The sequence below is a fragment of the Malurus melanocephalus genome, unplaced genomic scaffold, assembly GCF_030028575.1.
Source record: "Malurus melanocephalus ecotype Western Australia unplaced genomic scaffold, MMel_1.1 scaffold_234, whole genome shotgun sequence".
Lineage (NCBI taxonomy): Eukaryota > Metazoa > Chordata > Aves > Passeriformes > Maluridae > Malurus > Malurus melanocephalus.
The window spans coordinates 975,044-995,512 of record NW_026623466.1 but is presented as its reverse complement, the minus strand read 5'-3'; the positions used below and the strand labels follow the sequence as shown (position 1 = coordinate 995,512).

The 20,469-nt window shown below is 41.3% G+C and overlaps 1 protein-coding gene across 1 annotated transcript in view; it reads right to left on the bottom strand.

Annotated features, from left to right (window-relative positions):
• The window catches only part of AFF3 (ALF transcription elongation factor 3), a 307,610-nt gene that overhangs the window by 148,023 nt on the left and 139,118 nt on the right, over positions 1-20,469 (bottom strand). The window contains exon 4 of the mRNA XM_057374860.1: positions 16,046-16,090. Within this exon, the coding sequence (XP_057230843.1) occupies positions 16,046-16,090 (45 nt within the window). The remainder of the gene's footprint in view (positions 1-16,045; positions 16,091-20,469) is intronic.

Sequence of the window (20,469 nt, the reverse complement as noted above, 5' to 3'; positions counted from 1 at the left end):
TGGAGCTCCGCTGCTCCAGAGGGGATGGCTGGAGCTCCTCTACTCCAGGCGGATGGTTGGAGTTCTGCTGCTACAGAGGGTATGGTTGGAGCTCCGCTGCACCAGGGGGGATGGTTGGAGCTCCTCTGCTCCAGAGGGGATGGTTGGAGCTCCGCTGCTCCAGAGGGGATGGTTGGAGCTCTGCTGCTCCAGAGGGGATGTTTGGAGCTCCTCTGCCCCAGAGGGACTGGTTGGTGCTCCTCTACTTGGATCAACCGCAACAGCAGGGACTTCGCAAGCTCTCGCCGCTCTCAGGTGGCTCCTGCTTCTCAGGAGACCTTCAGACAATGCTGAGTTTTGGGAGGAAACACTGGCCATCCCCTCCTGTTGAATCTGGACCTCTGGCAAGGGTAGAAAAGCCCAAACCAGACCAAGAGGCATGACTGAGCGCCTAAGGGTTAGACCATGGGACTGGAGAGGGACAGCCTTGGTGTTTTAGGCCAGGTCTTGTTCTTCTGGTGTTCACTGGATTAAAATCGAGTCCACATTGCACCCAGACACAGAATCACTTGTTTCTGGACTCCTGCACAAGCCTAACCTCAGCCACTGATGGGTGTGCCAGTGCCTCAAAAACAGAATGCTGGTGGAAAAGCACCTGCCAGTGTAAGCACTGCTCCTCAGCTTCCTGACCCATTGCTCAGCAAACCCATTCAAAGCTGAAGGAGCTCAGCAGATAGGTGTGTCCATTCTAGATTTTTGAATCCGACTGTGTAACCTGTGAGGGACAGGGATGTGACATCAGCACTCATCCTTTCCCTCTGCCACAGATTTTTGCCAAATTCTGTCATATCAATAATAGCATCAAAGCACAGACAAATAACAATTATTCAGTACACACACAAAATAACAATTACAATAAGAATGTGAAGATTATTTAATTAGCAGCTGATAACTCCTGGTAATTTTGCAAGGTTGTGACTAAATATTTGTGGTATTTATAATATATAATGCATACATATGGATATCCCCACATGTGTGCATGCATATATATAAAAGGCATATACCATGTTTTATTGATGGGGTTTCTATGAGCAAAAATTAATTTGAAAAGCTTAATTTGAAAAGCTTTAATCAACATCACATTAATAGACAGCAGTTTCTTAAATAGCCTCATAGCTAGACAAATACTTTGCCTAATGCCATTTCATTTTCTGCCAGCTGCATGTGATTTGCTTTTGATCTGGCACGCGCTTCGTTATACATTATTAACGAGCCAAACAGCATGCCCCTGGAGTTAGCATCCTGCCCCTGCTTATTTTTTAACAAATTTCCTCTTTTATTTCGTCCCACAGTGATTAATAGCTCCAGCTAACGGCGGCACTGTTTATGATCTGAGTCAGTGACTTCAGACCATCTTAATCTCCTGTTAGGCAGGTTTTAATTTGCTTACAAGTTTTTATTTATAGCACAGTATGCTCTCCATTTCATACAACAACAAAACCAAAACCTGTAAATAGCAATCCATTTCTTCTCTTAATGTTTTTGATGAACTTTTATGGGAGAGAAAAGCCCAAGCAAGACAYAAAACAGAAAATAAAAAGGCGACATGATAAATACTTATTTCTCAAAACTGCCTTGTTTTTTATCCTGTTATCTACAGAGAACCCGTTGCTTCCAATGTSTCTCTGCAGCCAGATCATTTCTGGCCTGGGTTATTCTGTACCCCATGGTTGTCTGCAACAGTTCTTTTAGATGACTTGCTTATTAAAGCAGAGTCCTGTGGGGCTTCCAAAGTTCCTTACTTGCAGAATCCTTATTTGTGGCATGGTTGGCAGAGAAGCAGCTTTGATTCTTCTGTTAATATTACAAATATTTCCAGCTAACTTTAAGATCTATGCTAAAATGGATGACCTCTTTTCTATGTTGTTATAGCAGTTCAAAAGACTCTTTTATTAAGCCAAGTGCTGGATCATTATTGGTTTTTATTGTGCTGTAGTTTTGTCTAATATCAGAAGGAAATGATATGAGGTGAGAGATAAAACACCAAATGGATTTAGTTATCAAAAACTTTATGGTATCTTAGCTTCCTGCAGGAGTAGCCTGAACAGATCTTTTTGGGAGGATTTGTATTTTTCTCTAAGAAAAAATTATATACCCATTACAATGCTCTCTATCACACGGGTGTGCCAAGGTCTACAGTCTGCCTAAACAAATATTGAGTGAGGYAGAGACAAGGTGCATAAAGAGCCCAGCCACAATGACACAGAACTGAGGCCACAGGGTTAAGATCTACCATGACACCTTCCCAGAGGAAAAAAAAAAAAATCAATTTTAGCAAAGAGACTGAGATCCCTGCATGATCAGTGAAGAGAAAGGTATCTTCAGAGGATAATTTGCCCCATCSTCTCTCCTGTGATGATCTAGGAAGATTTAATTCCTAACTCACATTAGATACCTATCTTCAGATAACAACAAGGTGAGATAAATTCCATCTCAACTCATCACATAATATTCATGTAATAAAAGAAAATCTTATTTTATATACTGGTATTTTCTTTAGACTTTGGCAAACTTTTGTAATTCTACATGTCATGCTTGGAACAAWGAACATGTTATCAATCTCACTTTCACAAATTTAATAGTAAACTATCAGCTTGTGTAGAACCAGAGAGATGTGTAATAAATGTTACAAGAACAGCTTTAGGCATTGCATATTAATAGCTGGGGTAAGATTGACTTGCAGAGCCTTGGTTTTATGATCAGCAACAAGATAATTAGTAAAATTATCCTGCAAGTTCATTATCCTTATTCCTTCCACTTGTGCATTTTATTCATTACATATCAAAATGAGGAGCCTTGCCTCCAGACAGATAATCAGAATGTGTCAGACAAAAAAGGCCTGAACTTCCTTTAAATATGCTTTGGTAGATGTGACCTTAAGTAGTATCCATGATACCAAGGAATCTRCAGTCATTATTCCAAACAGAAGAAACCCTGTAATTTTACAGAGAAATGCAGTTGTGCATTTTGCAGGCTTTCTCACACCTTAATTCTATTTTGAAATAAATGACATAAACATTGGTTAGCTCAGGAACATAGTAATTGCTTTCTGGCTGAGTCTGAATTCACCTACAGAGCTGCACTTTGATTTCCATGCTCCTTGTCCTCCCACTGCTTAGATCCACGACCTGGGACTCCCATCAACACATACATCCAGAGGATTTGGGGCTAAAACTAGGGTGCAGGGAAGTTGTGTGGGCTGATTTATGCAGGTCTGTTGGCCTGCTGTACAGCCAGGCATGTGAGATCAGAAGCACCTCTTGGCTACCACCAGTTTGCATGGAGTCAGGTGAACCAACAGTGCTCCCCCACACCAAACATCTAATTTTGCAGMTCTTTATAATATTTCACATATTAGATTTGAGGTTCTTGTTTTGCACAGGATGCTCACACTGACTGACCCTGAGCTCAGGGCTGAGTGCCCACTCCTCCTCAACTCACAGGAGCCAGAGAACAGGAGGCAGCAGCATGAACTGTGAACAGCTTACAGCAGGAGCCTGACTTCTCAAAAATTGCAGTGCTTGGCTGGACTGACCCTGCACCCAACCCCATCTGGACACAGAAACAGCGACAGAGCAGTGGACAGACAAGTGTGAGCTGCAGAGGRATGCCTGGGGCACATGGGTGTGTGATCAGCCATATTTTCCCTTCTACCTCTGCTGGCTTCAATATTCGATTCTCCTTATCTTTATCTTCAAAAATGTTCCATTTTAATTTACTTTAACACGCTTCMAGTTCCAGGGTTCCTAAAGTGTTTTTATTTTGGGATATGATCTTCATAAAAATGCATCTGCCGAGCCAACAATGCTTTAAAATCCTTGTTCTGTATTTTAAAGACACATAAGTTKGTACTTCTAAGATTTGATTTCAAACATGGCCTTAAAAATTTACTAAGAGTGGCATCTTTTGTGGAAAAATTGAAGACACATTGCAATGGATCATACAATTATGGTTTCACCACAACCAAGTACTTCTTGCTGGCCCCAAATCCTGAATGGTTCCTACAGTGTACTCTGCCTATTAATTTGATGGCTCTAATCCAAAAGACAGGCACTTGAACAACAGAACAAGATGCAATCATGGATCAGCCCATTTCTGCATGTGTTGAGTTTACTAGTACTCACATACACTATGCAGACAACATGGCTTTTGAATTATCTTTTGCCAAATGAAACAGGAGAGAAAGGACACCAAAACCAAACACCCCTGGTCTGTGCCTATCTAAGCTGCATGGTTTCTGCTGGCAAAAAGGGACAGAGACAGACGTTAAAAAAAAACAGATTCCTGCTAGTTTGTTTTAAATCTGAACTTACCAAAACAAAAAAAAAAAAAAAAGGAAAAACAAAAAAAGGAAAACCAAGAAAAACAAGAAAGAAGAAAAAAAATATCCATGAAAGCATAGATGACAAGATATGGAAAGGTACATACACCACAGAAAAAAAATAACTGATAGGGAACATCTTTAACAGAAGGAAATGTTTGATGATTTGGGGAATCTGCCTATGTATAATTTATGAATTCCTTATGGCTTTTTTTTTTTTTTTTTTTTTTTTTTTTTTTTTTTTTTTTTTTTTTTTTTTTTTTTTTTTTTTTACTATGTAATGCTTTATACTCTGTATGCAAAGAAGACATTTTTTTTTTTACTATGTAATGCTTTATACTCTGTATGCAAAGAAGACAAGGAAAAGAAGTTAAATGTCTGTGCATGAGAAGGTGGATAGCTAAAGATTATCAGCACCTGAATAGATCTTACCCAAGGAAAACAAAAGGTTAAGGGCCATGTTTTTTTCCCTGCCTTTCCAGATGGGTCTAGATTTGGATAGTGGAAAATCCCAGACAAGAGAAAAAGATATCAGATACTAATCCTGGGTCTTAAAAAAAATCACAGAGCCTAACTGACTCCTGTGAGACTCCAAGGGCCCAGAGACAAAGGCAGCTTGTTTAGGAGAAGAGAGCCTGGAGGCAGCTCTCTGAGCAGAGAGACACCAGGGAGGATGAAAGATGCTGCTGCCTGGGAGGGGAGAGAGAGGGAAAGCCAGGCTGAGCCTGGAAGACAGGGTGGAAATGTCATCTTGAGATGCAAGGGAGCTGAGGAGTGACAGCAAAAAATGATAGGGAAATTTAGATAAGGAAGAGCATGCAGATCTTTTATTGCTTTGTCTAGAAATACATGCTGCTTCTCTGGCTAACGGGGAAAAGCCCCAACTACCTATTTTTCTGGAAAGCCTGCAGAAGCTGCAGTGGTCACAGAGCCTGGACAAAATGATGCACCAGTCAATTTGGGCAGCCTGCTTAAGCTAAGGGGAGCCTGCATTCTGCTTGTCCCTGTGTGGAAGGCCCACAGATAGCAGGATGATCATTGTCCATCTGCTTGGAAAAAGCCTGAAGTGCCTGAAGGGAAAAACTGAGCTCATGTCCCCATTCCCAGGAAAGAAATTCTTCATGCATTGTCCTTCATATACTGGAGGCTGCTGCAGCTTCGAGCTTCTCCATCAGACAAACGAGAGAGAAGCAGCTGCCACAGCAGCAACTATATTTAGCAGTCTATTCTGCTATTGATGCACCTATACCTGGTACCTATCACCTATAATGAGAATTATTCTGACAAACCACAAGGAGAACAGGCCTTTTAGGATTCAGTTCATATTAACAAAATGTCTGAGCAAAATTACCCTCTTTTTGTCCATGCTAAATTATTCCAACTTCCCATTAATACTCATTAAGTTTTTAAGGGTTGGCGTTTTTAGCAAAAAATAGTTTTCACTGATGGGAAAAAAGCCACCTAGATAAATGAAGAAAATGTTTACTCAATTTAATAGGCATGATTTTCTCTTTTGGTGCTCAATTCAGCGTCAGGATCTGAAGTCAACAAAGGTTGGATCAGGGTCGACAATTTTTTTTAATTGGGCTCTTTTCATTTACATTGGAATACTCTGAAAATGCAGGGCTATAATGAACCATTAGATATGCGTACACGCAATACTAGAAAAATTRAAAATGTCTTGAATTTGCTCAGTATTTATTCAGCATTCATGAGTAAATAACAAATAACTTGATAATATTGATGAAAAAAAAAAGTCCTGTGGAAAACCCACACAGCTGGAGAGAAACTTTTTTACTGCGTGAAGCCCACTTCCTCTCCCACCAAGCTATTGTCATTACTCTGAATAACATTTTTTCCCTCCATGAGTAAAGTGAARGGCTTGCAATTTCTATATAAAATTGCATGGTTTGTAACAGAAGCTTGTATGTAAGCCCTTTTATGTGTGGGTGACTATAAGTACAGTCAATATTATTGCAAAAATATAAATATATTTTTAATTAAATTAATTCTGTTGGCAAAGGCTAGACTTTAAAAAACTGTTAGACATCTGATGGTTTATCACAATCTTCATTATAATCTCTACAATTGGACTGTTTGGACAACTCACTCAGAGGCCCATCATTTCAAGCAACATTAATAATTTGTACATTAAATAATTGCATCATTTCTAAGTACTTCACTTTTGCAGCACACCTGATAGCACGTTACTTCCCAAGTTACTAAATCCTAAATAACTCTAAGAATGACACAATGCACCATACACAGTAAATGGCATTTAGCACTAATCATAAAGGGCAGATACTATGGAGTTTTGGTTGGTGAAAACTTGGTCAGTATTCAGTCAGCTTCTCTCAAAGAGTGCTTTTAACAGCACTGCAGACAAGTGGCTGTGTATATCCGTGCACTTCCTTAAAAACCAAATTTTACGTTTCGCATTTTCAGAGGAAAACCCCAACCCAGTATGTCCCTAGGACAGAGAGTTACAATGGCAAAAACATGCCAAAATATATAGAATTTWAAATGTCAGATGTTTYCCACCACATTTTYATGCAGTGTGGCTAGTAYTGYATTCTCCAAAGTCTTTGWGGCAAAGGCAGGAGGAAGCCCCGTGCCCTGTACAGAAAAKCAGAAGACTGCATCCCTCTTAACACATAGGGGATCACACCTGAGTGCTGCCCCACAACTGTGCCTGTCATTAAATCACTGACACCAGCACGGTTTTGGCTGGGGCCAGCTCCTGCAGAGAAAATCCCTGCATGCCTGGGGTCTCTCCCAACAGACAGCATCACTGAAGCCACTCTGCTGCATGGCTGGAAGAGAGCAGAGCTTTTTGGGCATGAGCTGTGCAATGCTGATTGGCCTCAGGCTAAGAGAACACTTATTAGTCCATTTTACTTATTAGTACAGACATTGCAGTAGAATATTCTTGAAAGTAATTTAATTTCCTTTTATCTGACTCCTCTTTTCTCCCACAATTTCCTTTAAGTCTTTCTGCCAAGTGAAGCTAACTGCTAACTCGTGTTGCTCCTAAATATGAGTAAATAAGATTATCAAAGAATATTTGTCTCAGCTCCCAAATGAGGAACATTGCCTCTCTCAGACATAAACAGAGCTCATACATCCTGGATCAGACCAAACTGTGGCAGTGTTGGGCGAGTTCCCAGTGATCATCTCCAGTTGTAGAAAATCAGGCACCACCGAGAAATTTCCTAGTTATAAGAGAAGGTTTACTGAAAATATTAGAAATATTAGTGTAGGAGACAGGAAAAGGTGCATGGCCAAAGTACACATGCAGTGTCAGCCACTGAAACCCACATTTCAAACGAATGCAGGTTTTCAGAGACAGCTTCAGGGGGGGATGGCAGAAGGTCTGTCACCCTTGCAGGCTCACAGGGCAAACCAGGGCAGTGTCCACAGGCATTGGATGGAGACTGAGGGGGAATGTTTGCCTGACTGCAGCCCAGAACACACGGAGCAGGGGAAGTCCTCTGTCTCTCCCCCCACTACTCTGTAGCCATCCCCAGAAACATGGAAAAGAAAATGAGCTCTACCTTGGATGGAAAACAGTGCACATAACAGCATCTAGCTGAGCTCTCTGGTCAGTTTGGGTCCTTAATGCCTATTTAATTAACCATTGTCACCACAGGGTTTACTGAAGGGCTCTGTCATCTCAACTCACACCTCCTTGGGGTTTCAATCTGTTTTGTGTCAGTCTTACCAAGGGGGTAGAAAGTAGGTTTTTCTCTGCAGATGGCAGCTGAAGGATCAAGCCCCTGGCTCTCAGCAGTGCAGATACCTGCCTTTGCCCAAATTTTATTCTTATTTTGGTAGGACTGATAACAGAGAACCTTTCTGGTATTATTTTGGTATTAATTTTTTTTTTGTTGGCCTCAGAGGAGCTGTGGCAGGGCTATAGAGAATAAGGATCTATCTGGCCCTTTGCCCTTAATAACAAGGAATCATTTTTCTATATTGGAACAAGATGGTGATWGTGCTTTCTTTCCAGCTTTGTGAAACACTCTAAAACAGAGGGAAAAATTAGTAAGTATTCTGGTGTATTATTTTTGCATAGCAGAGACTGGATAATTCATTCTGGATTCTCTCTCTCCTTGTCAAATAACAGGGTATATACACTCACTACAAAACAGCAGTTCTTAMAATTAATTCTACCAAATTAGCACCACAGTGTTTCATTTTTATACTGACCTGCCTTTCCCTAACACAAAGCCTTTGCACACCAGCTACTTGAGCTCTAAAAAGAATGTGGGTCTTTTTTGTCTGCAGCATCTGATTCAAAACAGACCAGATTTTGCTGTATTAGAAAATTTCAGTGCCCCAGCACAAGGATGGCTAATGGCACTGAGAGTGCCTCCACATCCTGCACTGGCACCTGGAAGACTGAAAGGCAGATTACCTTTGAGTTGTGTTAGTTCTAAGTCTTAGTSCCACATAGGAGTTTCTAGTTTGATCTCCTATTTCCACTAAAACATTTATAGTTTTTGCCTTTTAAGGTGGTATTTATTAACTGAAATCAAGATTTACTATGTTCAAGTTTTAAATATACAGCCTACTTCAAACCTCAGACTCCTTTGAGATGGTATTTTCAACAAAAATTGTGGAAGCAGCAAAAATCCAAGAGAGGCAATTCAGGAGGACAGCTGATGTACAACTAATTTATGGTTGGTTGACATTCCCACTGCTAGTGGGAATGTCAGTGGCATTTTACACGGTGTTCTGTACCTCAGACTCTATCTGCTAAGGGCCAGGGAAGCAATATTTACATGTCTTAAGTTTAACATGTCAGCCATGAAGGTTTACTGACAGTTGAAAACCACAATGTGGGCAATAAAAAGAATGAAAAGTGCCCAAACCTTGAGCAGGTTATGTTCAGATGAGCTAACAGTAAGTTACAGATCACACGGAGAGGGACTCTGATGATCTGAGGAAGCATAAAAAGGGACAAAATGTGTGAAAAGTAAGCAATCTCCCTCCAGCCTTTTGGATGGAAAAACAGGTAATGGAGAAACCCTGGCTGCAGCAGATACACAGAGACAGACCAAGGCACCACATACAGACTGTGTCCTGAAAGCTGTMATGGTGTGGAGCCAAAGGGATGGTGCTGTACACAGGTATGGCTCTCTGTAATCACTGAAGCTTAAGTGGATAAGCCAAAATATCTTTAGCTCTGCTACTGCTGCTAATTTTGCTCTAAGAGCACTGGTACCAGTATGGACTGCTAATTCTCACTGAGAAGCTGGAGAAGCTCCAGGCAGAGTTGCTGAGGCTCTAGTGCTGCTATGCACACCACCAGAATACCCAGGCTGGCTGGAGGAAAGCTGACAAAGGTCCAGTGGCTGCTCAGAAAAAATACTGTACAAATGAGCTGGGGGTATGTGTGGTAAGAGGGGCAGTGTTTATAGGTGAGTGCTGCAGGTTGCATTAAATGGCTCCAACTATGTCTCAGTATTTCTGGGAATTAGTGCCTTGAGTGAAACGGTAATGTTTCAAAACACTCTTGGGTATGTATGACATTTATTTATTTGAATAAGAAAGACAAAAACAATAATACTGAAGAAATGCAGTGAACGGTATACATGAGCCAAAATAATGCTTAAATTGCTCTGAAATTTAGGATACTAAAAGCAAAGCCGTACTCTGGAAGTTCTTCTGAAAGACTGCAATGAAAAAAAAGTGATATTTTATGCATCTGATACATTATTTAACATGATTCTGACACTTTGGAGTACTTCTGTATTCAATGAAACTAATCAAATGTCTGCAAACTGGGGCTGCTTATAAGTCTCCACACCTTCTCTCTCCCCTGCTGTCTCTCTTTTGCCTTAAGTTGGTGCATTCTTCTGAAAACTTTTCCAGGACCTTCCCACCAGGTTCAGTCACAACAGCTACCCCAAATTTCTCCATGCAGGTGCTGGTCTGAGGCTAGCCTTCTCACCTGTCTCTGAAAGTTGACCAACTATTTCTTCTCACAAATGAGACCACAAAAGAATGCTCTGCTAATGCAGAAACAGTGATTGCATGAGCACTGTGCAGCAAAGCAGGTCTCATTCCACCTGTAGGGTTTTCCCTCTCCTTTGAAAAGCAACAGGAGTGTTTAGAAATATGCTGCTGATTACCATATTTGTGTTCTGTAATTCTTCACATGTCCAACTCCACCAGGAGCTTAACTGCAGCCAGTGGGATCTTACAGTCATTAACACTACAAGGCAGCAGTTCACAGTTGTTGAACTAACAACCTACCTCTAAGAAACTGATTTTTCTCCCCTCTAAGTATTGACACGTGCTCCACTGACTGTGATGCTTATTCACAGTGACAGTGTGTTTGGTAGAATTTCATGTTTTTACAGGATTTGTCTTGTGCAGACAGTTTTTAATTTACCTCTGCTCTTGTTTTAATTCAATCAGCTGATGGAGTGCAGCTGATCTCATGGCACATATGGCTGTTCAGGTTTGAAAAAAAGGCCCTGAATATTTGATGGGTTGATCCTTAAAGMTTTCTGCTAAAGAATTAGCAAGACTGCTAATGAGCCAAGGGATCCCATGTGGGGAAGGAAAAAAAAATACAGAATTAGATTCTGTTTTCATTCCTTTTTTTTATGTTGCTCAAATAAGAAGTGCAGTGCTTTACAAACTCTGATTAGATTCACAGGGTAGAGAGAGTGGAGTAAATCACTTAGCAAAGCCACCACACTTAAAATGTCATTTTCATAAGCAGATGTCTTGTGCCCATGAGGAGTCACAACCCATTTCAAGGGCATCTGTGGGTGCTCATCCCTGGACAGGAGGGAGGTTCATGGCACTGAGCTGTCTTTCACTGGGGCAGATGTTCACAGCTGGAGTCCATGTCCTTYCACTGCACCCCAATGGATTTTTCTRTCTTCCCTGAAAGAACTTATCTGTCCTCCACTGCAGACCCCAGCCTGTCTCCCCAYTGCTCCATGCCATTTCAAAGGTGGCTTTTTCTGTGCTAACTGGCTGTGCTTGGTTTTTCTCCAGCTTTTTCTCTGCATTCCTGCTGCTCCATCAGCTTCCTGCTGTCTTTGCATTCTGCAGCCAAACACTGTTTGTAGGCCAAACACTCAAACCATGCCTGTCTCTACCCAGTTCAACGACACCGCTCATGTCAACACAAAAAAAATCTGAGGAATTCACAAAAAACCTCTTCAATAATCAAAAAGCTCAGCTTGCCTGTGGGTTTCCTTCCAACAAAGCTACTGCAACTTTAGGAAATCACAGCTAAGACTGTAAGAACAGCCAGATCAATCTCCATTTAGCTTACAAAACAAGAACTGCCTGCACTCGATGCACTCCCTTACTCCTTAAATCCACCACAAATATTCTCAGAGTGCATCCTATATTGGCTGCAACAGTTAACTTAGTGGAGAGGCAGAACTCTTATTGCTCCCATTCTTTGAAGGTACTACAGTAAAATAAATGCTGACTTTAAAGCCCACCAGCCATAAAACAATACACTCACTAATAAAGTCAAATAGAAATCAGCCAAAATTASTAGCATAGAATCATAGAATCACAATAGAATGTTTTGGGTTGGAAGTGGCCTTCCAGATCTTCTAGTTCCAGSCCTCCCGCCATGGGCAGGGACACCTTCCACTAGATCAGGTTGCTCAGGGCCCCACCCAACCTGGCCTTAAACACCTCCAGGGACAGGGCACCCACTTCTCTGGGCAACTTGCTCCAATGCCTCACCATTCACACAGTAAAGAATTTTTTCCCAATATCTGATCAAAAACTAGTCTCTTTAGTTTAATCCATTCCCACTTGTCCTGTCACTACATGCTCTCCTGCAGAGTTTTTCTMCCTCCTTCTTATAGGTTTCCTTTAGGTACTGGAAGACTGCAAGTAGGTCATCCCTAAGCCTTCTCTTTTCCAGGCTGAACAATCCCAGTTCTCTCAGCCTTTCCTCTCAGGCTGGGGCTCCATCCTGCTGATCAACTTGGTGGCCTCTTCTGGACTTGCTCCAGCAGGTTGATGTCTTTCCTGTGCTGGGGACCCCAGAACTGAAGTAATCTTGCTGAGGAAGCCTGAGTTTTAGCAAGGAAGTGAATAGACTGGCTTTGGTGATGTCTTAGGAACTCATATAGCAGTGCACGGTGGAACAAAGGGTATTTGTGTAGTGTTAACTTTTATTTTCCACTTCAAAGTTTTCTATCATGTCCTCCATGAACAATGCAAAGCTTACAAGGAATTGYCTTTTAAATCTACTAGCAAGTAATGAGGCTTTTCTCTCATGTTTTGACATTACATCTGTAACCTGTTGTTACTGGAGTTATTCACATGGAAGGCTCTCTTAGAAGTTTCTCTGTCCTCAAAGTGTGTGCCTGCAGCTGGACMGAGAAGTCATAACACTTTGAAGAAGTTGCTGTAAATTAGTGCATGGGGTTAGATGAGGCTCAGGATTCGTGCAGTGATTATAAACTCTACAGGAGACCTCACGACAGCTCCGATCTCGACAGGGTTACTGTCTTGCTAATCAACCTCCCTCAGCACTGCAAGAGCTTCTGTGTCTCAGTACTTGGGGGCTTTCTCTGGAAGCTGCAGCTCCATGCAGAAGGATATGTAAGTTTACAAAGTTTATAGAGCTTTGATACATTTGGTAAAACAACATCAAAAAAGGATAGTCTTAGGTTGTGGCAGCCTCTTGAGCAGACAGCAAAAAGACTATAAATTCTTGTCACAGTTAGTGCAAAATCAGATTTTGTGATTTTAAAGCCATGCCAAAACAGGTTTTGTAGCCCAAGCCCAGATGTTAGCTCTGGCCATGGTCAGAGCACCAGAGGGTGATAAAATCTGCACACAAACCTGCCTCTTCTCACCTGTTGGGGGAAGGGAACACAGGGAAGCAGATAGATTAGACCYGGGCACACTTACTCCTGCCCTTGGTTTTGACTGAGGAAACATGGACAWGCCATGGAAGTGCCTGTTTCATGGAAAAGCCACAGCCTGATTTGTGCAGGGAACACATCACCTAGAAAGAGAGCATATTTTCTACTTTTGCTATGCAAGAAACAGCTAAAATAGGGTGCAATGTTCCTTAAAAAGATGAATTTTAAGCATCTTCTTCCTTTTACTGATGCTCCATACAGCAGAAGTGGCCCTTCCCATAATAAACACATTCCAGCAAGCCAGACATCGTTTCTGAGGGGAACATAAGTATTGCAGCTGCTCTGACTTTTCACTATCTGCATTTGGGCACCTGTATAGTAACTGCATATATTCTGTCTAAAAAGAAGCTAAACCTTGGCTTCAGTATGTGAATAGCACCTCCAACAAAAACATGGAAATTATATTCCTTATAAACACTGTTTCAGGAAAGTAGAAAACCTGTGTTACAACTTCATGGATCTGCTCAGGACAAAAAGAGAGCATGGAGAGGGGTGGAAATGTCCAGATGCCAGTAAGTTACAAAGTGAGCAGCAAAGGCACATAATTGCTGTTGCTGTTTTCAGTAATTTTTCAGTGACAGCCATCACTGCAAATCTGGATTTGTATTACAAGAGCACCTAAGCACTACTTTTGTAATACACAGCGGCTCCTCGACACAGAGAATTCCCTTTTTGGTACCAAAGAGAGCAGATGGATATACCTGACCTGACAGAGTACTACAAGACACAATTGGGACAAAAAATTTTCAAGCATGAGCAACAGTGGTAGAACCCTGACCTCACCACTGGTTTTCCACCCACCTTGGGAAAAAAGGAGCCCCTTAAGAGAGGATTGGGAGGTAGCTACAGAGCCAATTATGAAAGTTTCCAAGGATCTTTCCAGATCTGATGGGAAGCATGGGAGAAACTAATTGATGTAAAACTTAGCAACATTTTGACATCACTGGGTAAACTGAAGTGGGATTTAATAGTAAGCATRGACTGGAGGCCTTAAAATCAGAGACAAATAGCTGTACTTGATGTGATAGAGAAGGAGACGACAGCGGCGAGATGTAAAGACAAATGTCTCTGGKCAAGATGTCAAGCTAGGAAAATGATCTGCACAGCAGCATGAATGGAGGTGGGTAACATTGCATTTGTCAAAACCCAGGGAAGGATGTAGCAGCAATCAAAGTGTGTAATGAGAATTCTGGACCAAAGACTTACACCCTTGAGAATAAAGAGCTTCAGTCAGAAACACTATAGGGTAACAGTTTGGAAAATTTATGTGTAGTCTTAGATACAGAGACACAAAGCAAGTTCAGAAAAGAAAGTGATACCAGGTTTGAAGACATGGAAGATGGGCAGATTGGTGAGGTTACCCATCATGAAGATTGACAAAAAATATTTCTTGAGGAACATTCTAAAGGAAAAAAGAGAGCAGCAGCTGTGTTCACTGTTTTGGAGAGGCACCTTACTATTTCTAGTCATACAGTGCATTTTTGTTCTCAGATGGGGTCTCTAACATACCCATCTTCCACTGTGTGGAAGGAATGGTGCCTCTTCTACATTTTTGCTTAATTGTGTGAGCCAGACTGCAGAACCTAAAGGAGGAAGACCAGCTTCTCTGACTGTTCATTTCAAAAGCCCTGCATAAGAAAGGGAGCCCGAGCCTCACACCACAAATTCGTGATATCTGCTACTAATTTATAAAAAAACCACCAAGGACTGAGGCTAAGTCTTGTTGAATATCCACCTAAGTCCTAACAAAGCCTACTTTGTAAATGTTAGCTAAGTGAAAACTCTGCTGGTGAAGTCATAAGCCATACATCATCATCACCCTTTGGTAAACTCTTTGTCCAGTTTAAGAATTAAAAGCTGCATTTAACATATTGAGGGAGAATGGAAACCTACCTTTAGAAACAACAGGCCTAATGCACTGCTAATCTCCAAACCAAATATTTATAGCCCTGTAGTTTATAAATCATCAGAAATATTCAGATAGAGGGATATCCAAGAGGTAGAAGCCCATGCAGGGAGGTTTTACTATTCCATCTACCTTGCTTTGTGYTTCAATCACTGTTACATCAGATTTTTAAGCATTGTGGATTATTGAATTATCRTTTTTGAAAAAGAACCAAAATGACCACATGAGTTAAAATATTATGGAAGAGTTTCGTTGTTTATAAATTTGTCTGCCACAGAAAATAATCAATATTCAAGTTGATTCAAGATGAGATCTGTCCGGATGTGCATTAATTTGCTCCATGAAAATAAACTAGAAATTACTAAGATAAAAAAAAATAATGAAATATGGAAATAACTACAGATTTTGCACATTGTCATTATATAATGGATATAATGAAAATAATGACATTACATAATTAAATCCAGGTGGAAAATGACCTTCCTAGACCTCCCTTCAAAATTAAGATTTTTGACAGTCATGATTAATGGAAACATGCACTTTGCATGGTTTGTAAACCTGAAACATCATTGTACATTTCAGTTTATAATTTATCCCATTATCTGCTTCTCCATGCATGAAGGTCAGCTGTACTGGCATAAAGTAGCAGTGAAATCCACAGGCTTTGAAAGGTTGTTCTCACAGATTTTTCAATTATTTTTCATGAGGAAATAATTTTGCCTACTTTTTCCTTAGAAAGAAGACAATCTAAAAGAGTAAAATTTTAAGCAGTAATTGCAATATTCTCATTATTCTCTTGTCTTTTCAGAGCAAACAAAATGGGACTGGAAGAAAATGKTTTTTCAGGATTCCTACCCGCAATATTTCTTCAATGCAGCTGTTATCTCCTGTTCCACTGTCCTGTAAACAAAAAGAGAAGACAGTTTGTTTATGTTTTGAAAAGAAATAACAAATATGTCYGAGGACATGGTTGTCACATGAAATATATTCTGACCTCTATTACAGTTTCAAAATGAGRCCAAGTCTTTCCAGCAACTGAAAAGTTGCACTGCTTAAAATTCTCAGATTATTCCCCAGCAGCACCACAGGAAGATGCAATATTTACAATGTTTACATACGATCTCAAAGTATTTGTATAAATCCCCAGSACTTTGTTCACACCACCTCTGGGTGCAGTTCCTGCACTTTTGGCTYTACTGTGTATGAGTAAGCAAAAGCAAAGCAATTAGTGCTTGTACATGAATCCAATGTGCATTTATTTATATTAAATAAATAACATCTCTCCTGCACATCCTTTGTGCAGCAAAGATTCTGCAGTGACACTGTGACTTCATCTGTGCAAAGCCTGACAACTGAAAAAAAACCAAAATGGGGTAGGGGCTGTAGAGGGGAGMGCTGCAGAGATTGCAACAGAGGCAGCAACACCGAGCATGGGACAGCGGTCCTGAGAACCTACAATTTCCTAAAATGCCAACTCTAAACTCACCCATACACTGTGGGATTGAAGGTGCAGAAGAATTCGATTCTCCCAAGTAGCATGATCCACTCCAGAGCCACTCTGGAGAGGGGAAATCAGAGATTTGGCAGGGTGGCTATTTCCCTGAAGGAACCATCCAGACAGTGCCTCACCTAAATGCTCAGCCTGGGTGTTCATTGGGACCSAATCAATATTCTGCCAGCAAGAATGGGGCACTGTGAGACACCAACCTCCCACCCTCGSTCCCGCCTGCCCTCTGCCCACAGTTTGCTTGTGCTGCCCAGCACTGCCCAGAAGAGAGGGCACACCTTGGATGGAGGTACTGAAGGCGAGGGGTGCCCATCTCCTCCACAAGATACACATGGCTGCTGCATCCAGCAAGTTGTCTGAAGATTTCCTTCACCACACTATACTCCCTGACAATCCCCCAAAGAAAAGTTTTCTTCTTTTTGCAGAACAGAACTAAATCAACAAGCACGGGCATGAGGTCTTCCCATATGGGAGGGGATGTAGAAAAAAAATCAATCTGATAATTACTGTGCCCAAAGAGCTGGCAGAGAGGTGAGCTTGGTTTTCTCCTCTCTTTTTTAAAAAACACCGGGATACTCTGAATTTTCAGRTGTGCACCTAGAGATTTATCAAAACAATTTGACTTTCCAATCTGCTGAGATCTTCTCATCTGGAAATCAGATTTCTCTACTATATCTGTACTTGTGCACCCAAAAAATCACAAGGCACTTGCAAAAATAGACACATCTCTATGCCTACTAAAGCCAAATGAAAGCACTGGACAATTTGTCCGAGTCCTGGACACTTTTACCACCACCCCCGTCTGAGCTGAGGGACTGAGGAGGTCTGGATCTTCAGCTGCTTAAARCCCACCAGCTGTAAGCAAGGTCAGGAGAACAACAGCCATGCATAAGCAGAAGAACAGTTTCTGTTTTGTAATTTTTTGTGGCTGTTATTACATGCCAATTCATAGAAAGTCCTAAGTGCTTTATTTTCTGCACTCCTGCTAAATCTGAATATGGTGATGGTTAAACAAATTAAATATGTTAACTCTTCTYGGTGAAACACAGTCCTTCAGTTTCACAGTTCACTACAAATCATACCGCTGATTTCAGAGGTAAAGGTACTAAACMTGTGGTGAAGTCAGACTTTGGAGAATTACTCATATCTGATGTATGGATGCTGAAGAGAAGCTGCAGCCCTGAGCAGACAGCCTTGTTCTGACCTCAGTCCTGCCCCTGAGGAGCTGCACAGCACCGTGCATGATATTCCTATCACAGGAGGAAGAGGACAAGTGTTCCTGTTACCAGTGAACCTAGCAAGATGAAGAGCAACAGCAATCTCTGGATATTTAATAATTTAAAAATTCATGTTAGATAATTGCCATTTCTCTCTTCTCCATGGATTTCCATGTTTTCTCCCTTTCTTTCTCCAAGCCCCAGTCTATTCATTTATTATCCTGCTAACAACAGTGGAGAGTTTAAAGCCCTCATCACAAGTGCCTTGCACACAGAGCAAAAAATTTACAGCCCATCCTTAAGTTCTCTGCTCGAGCCTACTGCCATCTTACAGAAGGGGTGAGGTGACCATATGATCCCATGCTGTATAGATTACACTGAACCTATGACAAAACGATGACATCTCTTTCTCTGTGAGGATAAAAATATCAAATGTGAATTTGGCAACAGGCTGTTTCAGACTAGGATTAGGAACAAGTGTATGTTACAAAATTAAATAACACTCCTAGAAGTCAAGTGAAGTAAGTCTTCTCATCAGCAAGAAATTTTGCGTTCTCTTACCCCAGAACTAAAACTTCAGCTTTTCTTTTTATCCCAGCATCTCTCAGTGCAGGAAATAAAAAACTTTTCATATCTCTCTCTCTCTCAATATCATCACACAGCCTTTCAAAGGATGAAAAATAAACTGGAAACACAAAACCAAAGACAAGATATGCAAAACTGATATAATATTGAGGGAAAACCCACTCCATTTCTATATTTTCCACTTTGTTTTTCATCTGTTGAGTGCCAGATGTAAATTTCTTAATTTATTTTTGCTTTAAATACTTGCAAAGATCTTAACATTACTGTTGATATCAAACTTACTTTCTAGAACAAGGGTGAGGCAGTTAAGAGACCATGCTCTGCTCACAGAAAACAACTTAATTTCGTATGGTCTGTGGCATTTTTGGGGTTTGTTTTTTCTTTTTTTTTTGGTCATGATACCACAAAACACAGTGCAAAATGTCATCGTGGGACCTCAGGTATGTCTGAAGAGTKTCTGCAGATGTTGGTATGGAAAAGACTCCTAATTCTCACTTTATAAGCTCTTCTCCACTCTATCTCTACTGACATTACAGAGGAACAYACACTGCCTGGGAATCTGGCAAGCTGAATTTCTTTTTGGCCATGGTTTAATTATAAAAAATAAATAAACACAAGCTGGTAATTGTTTCTTGAACTCTGAATTAAAAGAAGGGATTGCATTAGCTTCAGGGAACAAACAGCAGAGCCCTTGACACGCTATTTGCCCACCCGAGCACCATGGCGTTGGTGCCAGTGGCAGTGTGACGCAGCCCCTGCGTAAGGCTGATGTTGGCAGGCTCTGCAAACACTCCCTCACCCTCTCAAGAGCCACAGGACACTTGTGAAATAAACCTTTTAATTATTTAAAAAAAAAAAAAAAAAAAAAAAAAAGGAGCTGCTCCCCGGTGTTTGCTCTGACACTGATGAACCCGTCTCGTTTGTCTCCCTTTCTGTTTTGCGATCTGTCATAACAAACTTGCCTCGCTGAACCTCCAGCGGACCATCAGCGGAATGCTGGCGAGTCTCGGGGAGCTGTCAGGGATAGCGGGCTCAGCTTCTTCCCCCTGCGATGCTGAGCCCATTACTTTAGTCAGTGAGCCAGCAGAGCCTGCAGAACGCCGAACATCTGCACACACGGGCGGCTGCCGCGCTGTCTGGCAGGAGGATGCGAGGAGCTGCGCCGAGGATAACGGCGGCGGCTGCTGAAGAAATAGCCGGGAGCATCGTGCTGCTGATAACACAGGCAGCTAATTACCATGCAAAGCACAGAGAACTGTAAGAAACAAGGCTGACTAAAGGCTACATCGAATTCTTGGCAAATGGGATGTCATTTCAAAAAAAAGCTACCTCTGTAGAAATTTTATTTCAGACCGTCGCTTTATTTTTTTTCTTCCCTTACCAAGAGCTTTCACATGGAGATATATAAAGAACCGTCTCTGAAAGGAATTGCCCATCTTGTGATACTTTTCCCTCCTTTCAAATCTTTGTGTTGAGGAAAGAAAGAAAATTCTTCTGCGAGTATCTATTTCCATTTTAGCCCAAGAGATTTTTTTATGATGCATGCTTTTAGTGCTGTCATTATTTGGACTGTGCTCGGTGTTTCACAGAGTGTACAGAAGTTACTGGATTTTTGTCTMCAGTATCCATTAGAAGGATGGATAGCCCGAAATGTGTACTCATCCTCTTCCCCTCAGTGGGAGCCAGGCTGGCTGTGTCACCTCCAACCAGCGGTGTGACAGTGGCAACCCTGCATCCGCCCCATGCTGCCATACCATAAATCCATGGTGAAACAAAATAAAGAAGAAGAGGGAAAAAAAGCCCACACTGATGGACCTTGATCTGAAAGCATTTGAGAAATGCATCTTTGCCAGGCAACACACACACACACACGCACATGCATATATACAATATTTTCTATGCAATCCATTTGCCAGAAAGGAATATCCAGTATGAAGAAGTAAACTCCTTATCTTTTTACTTTTTTTTTT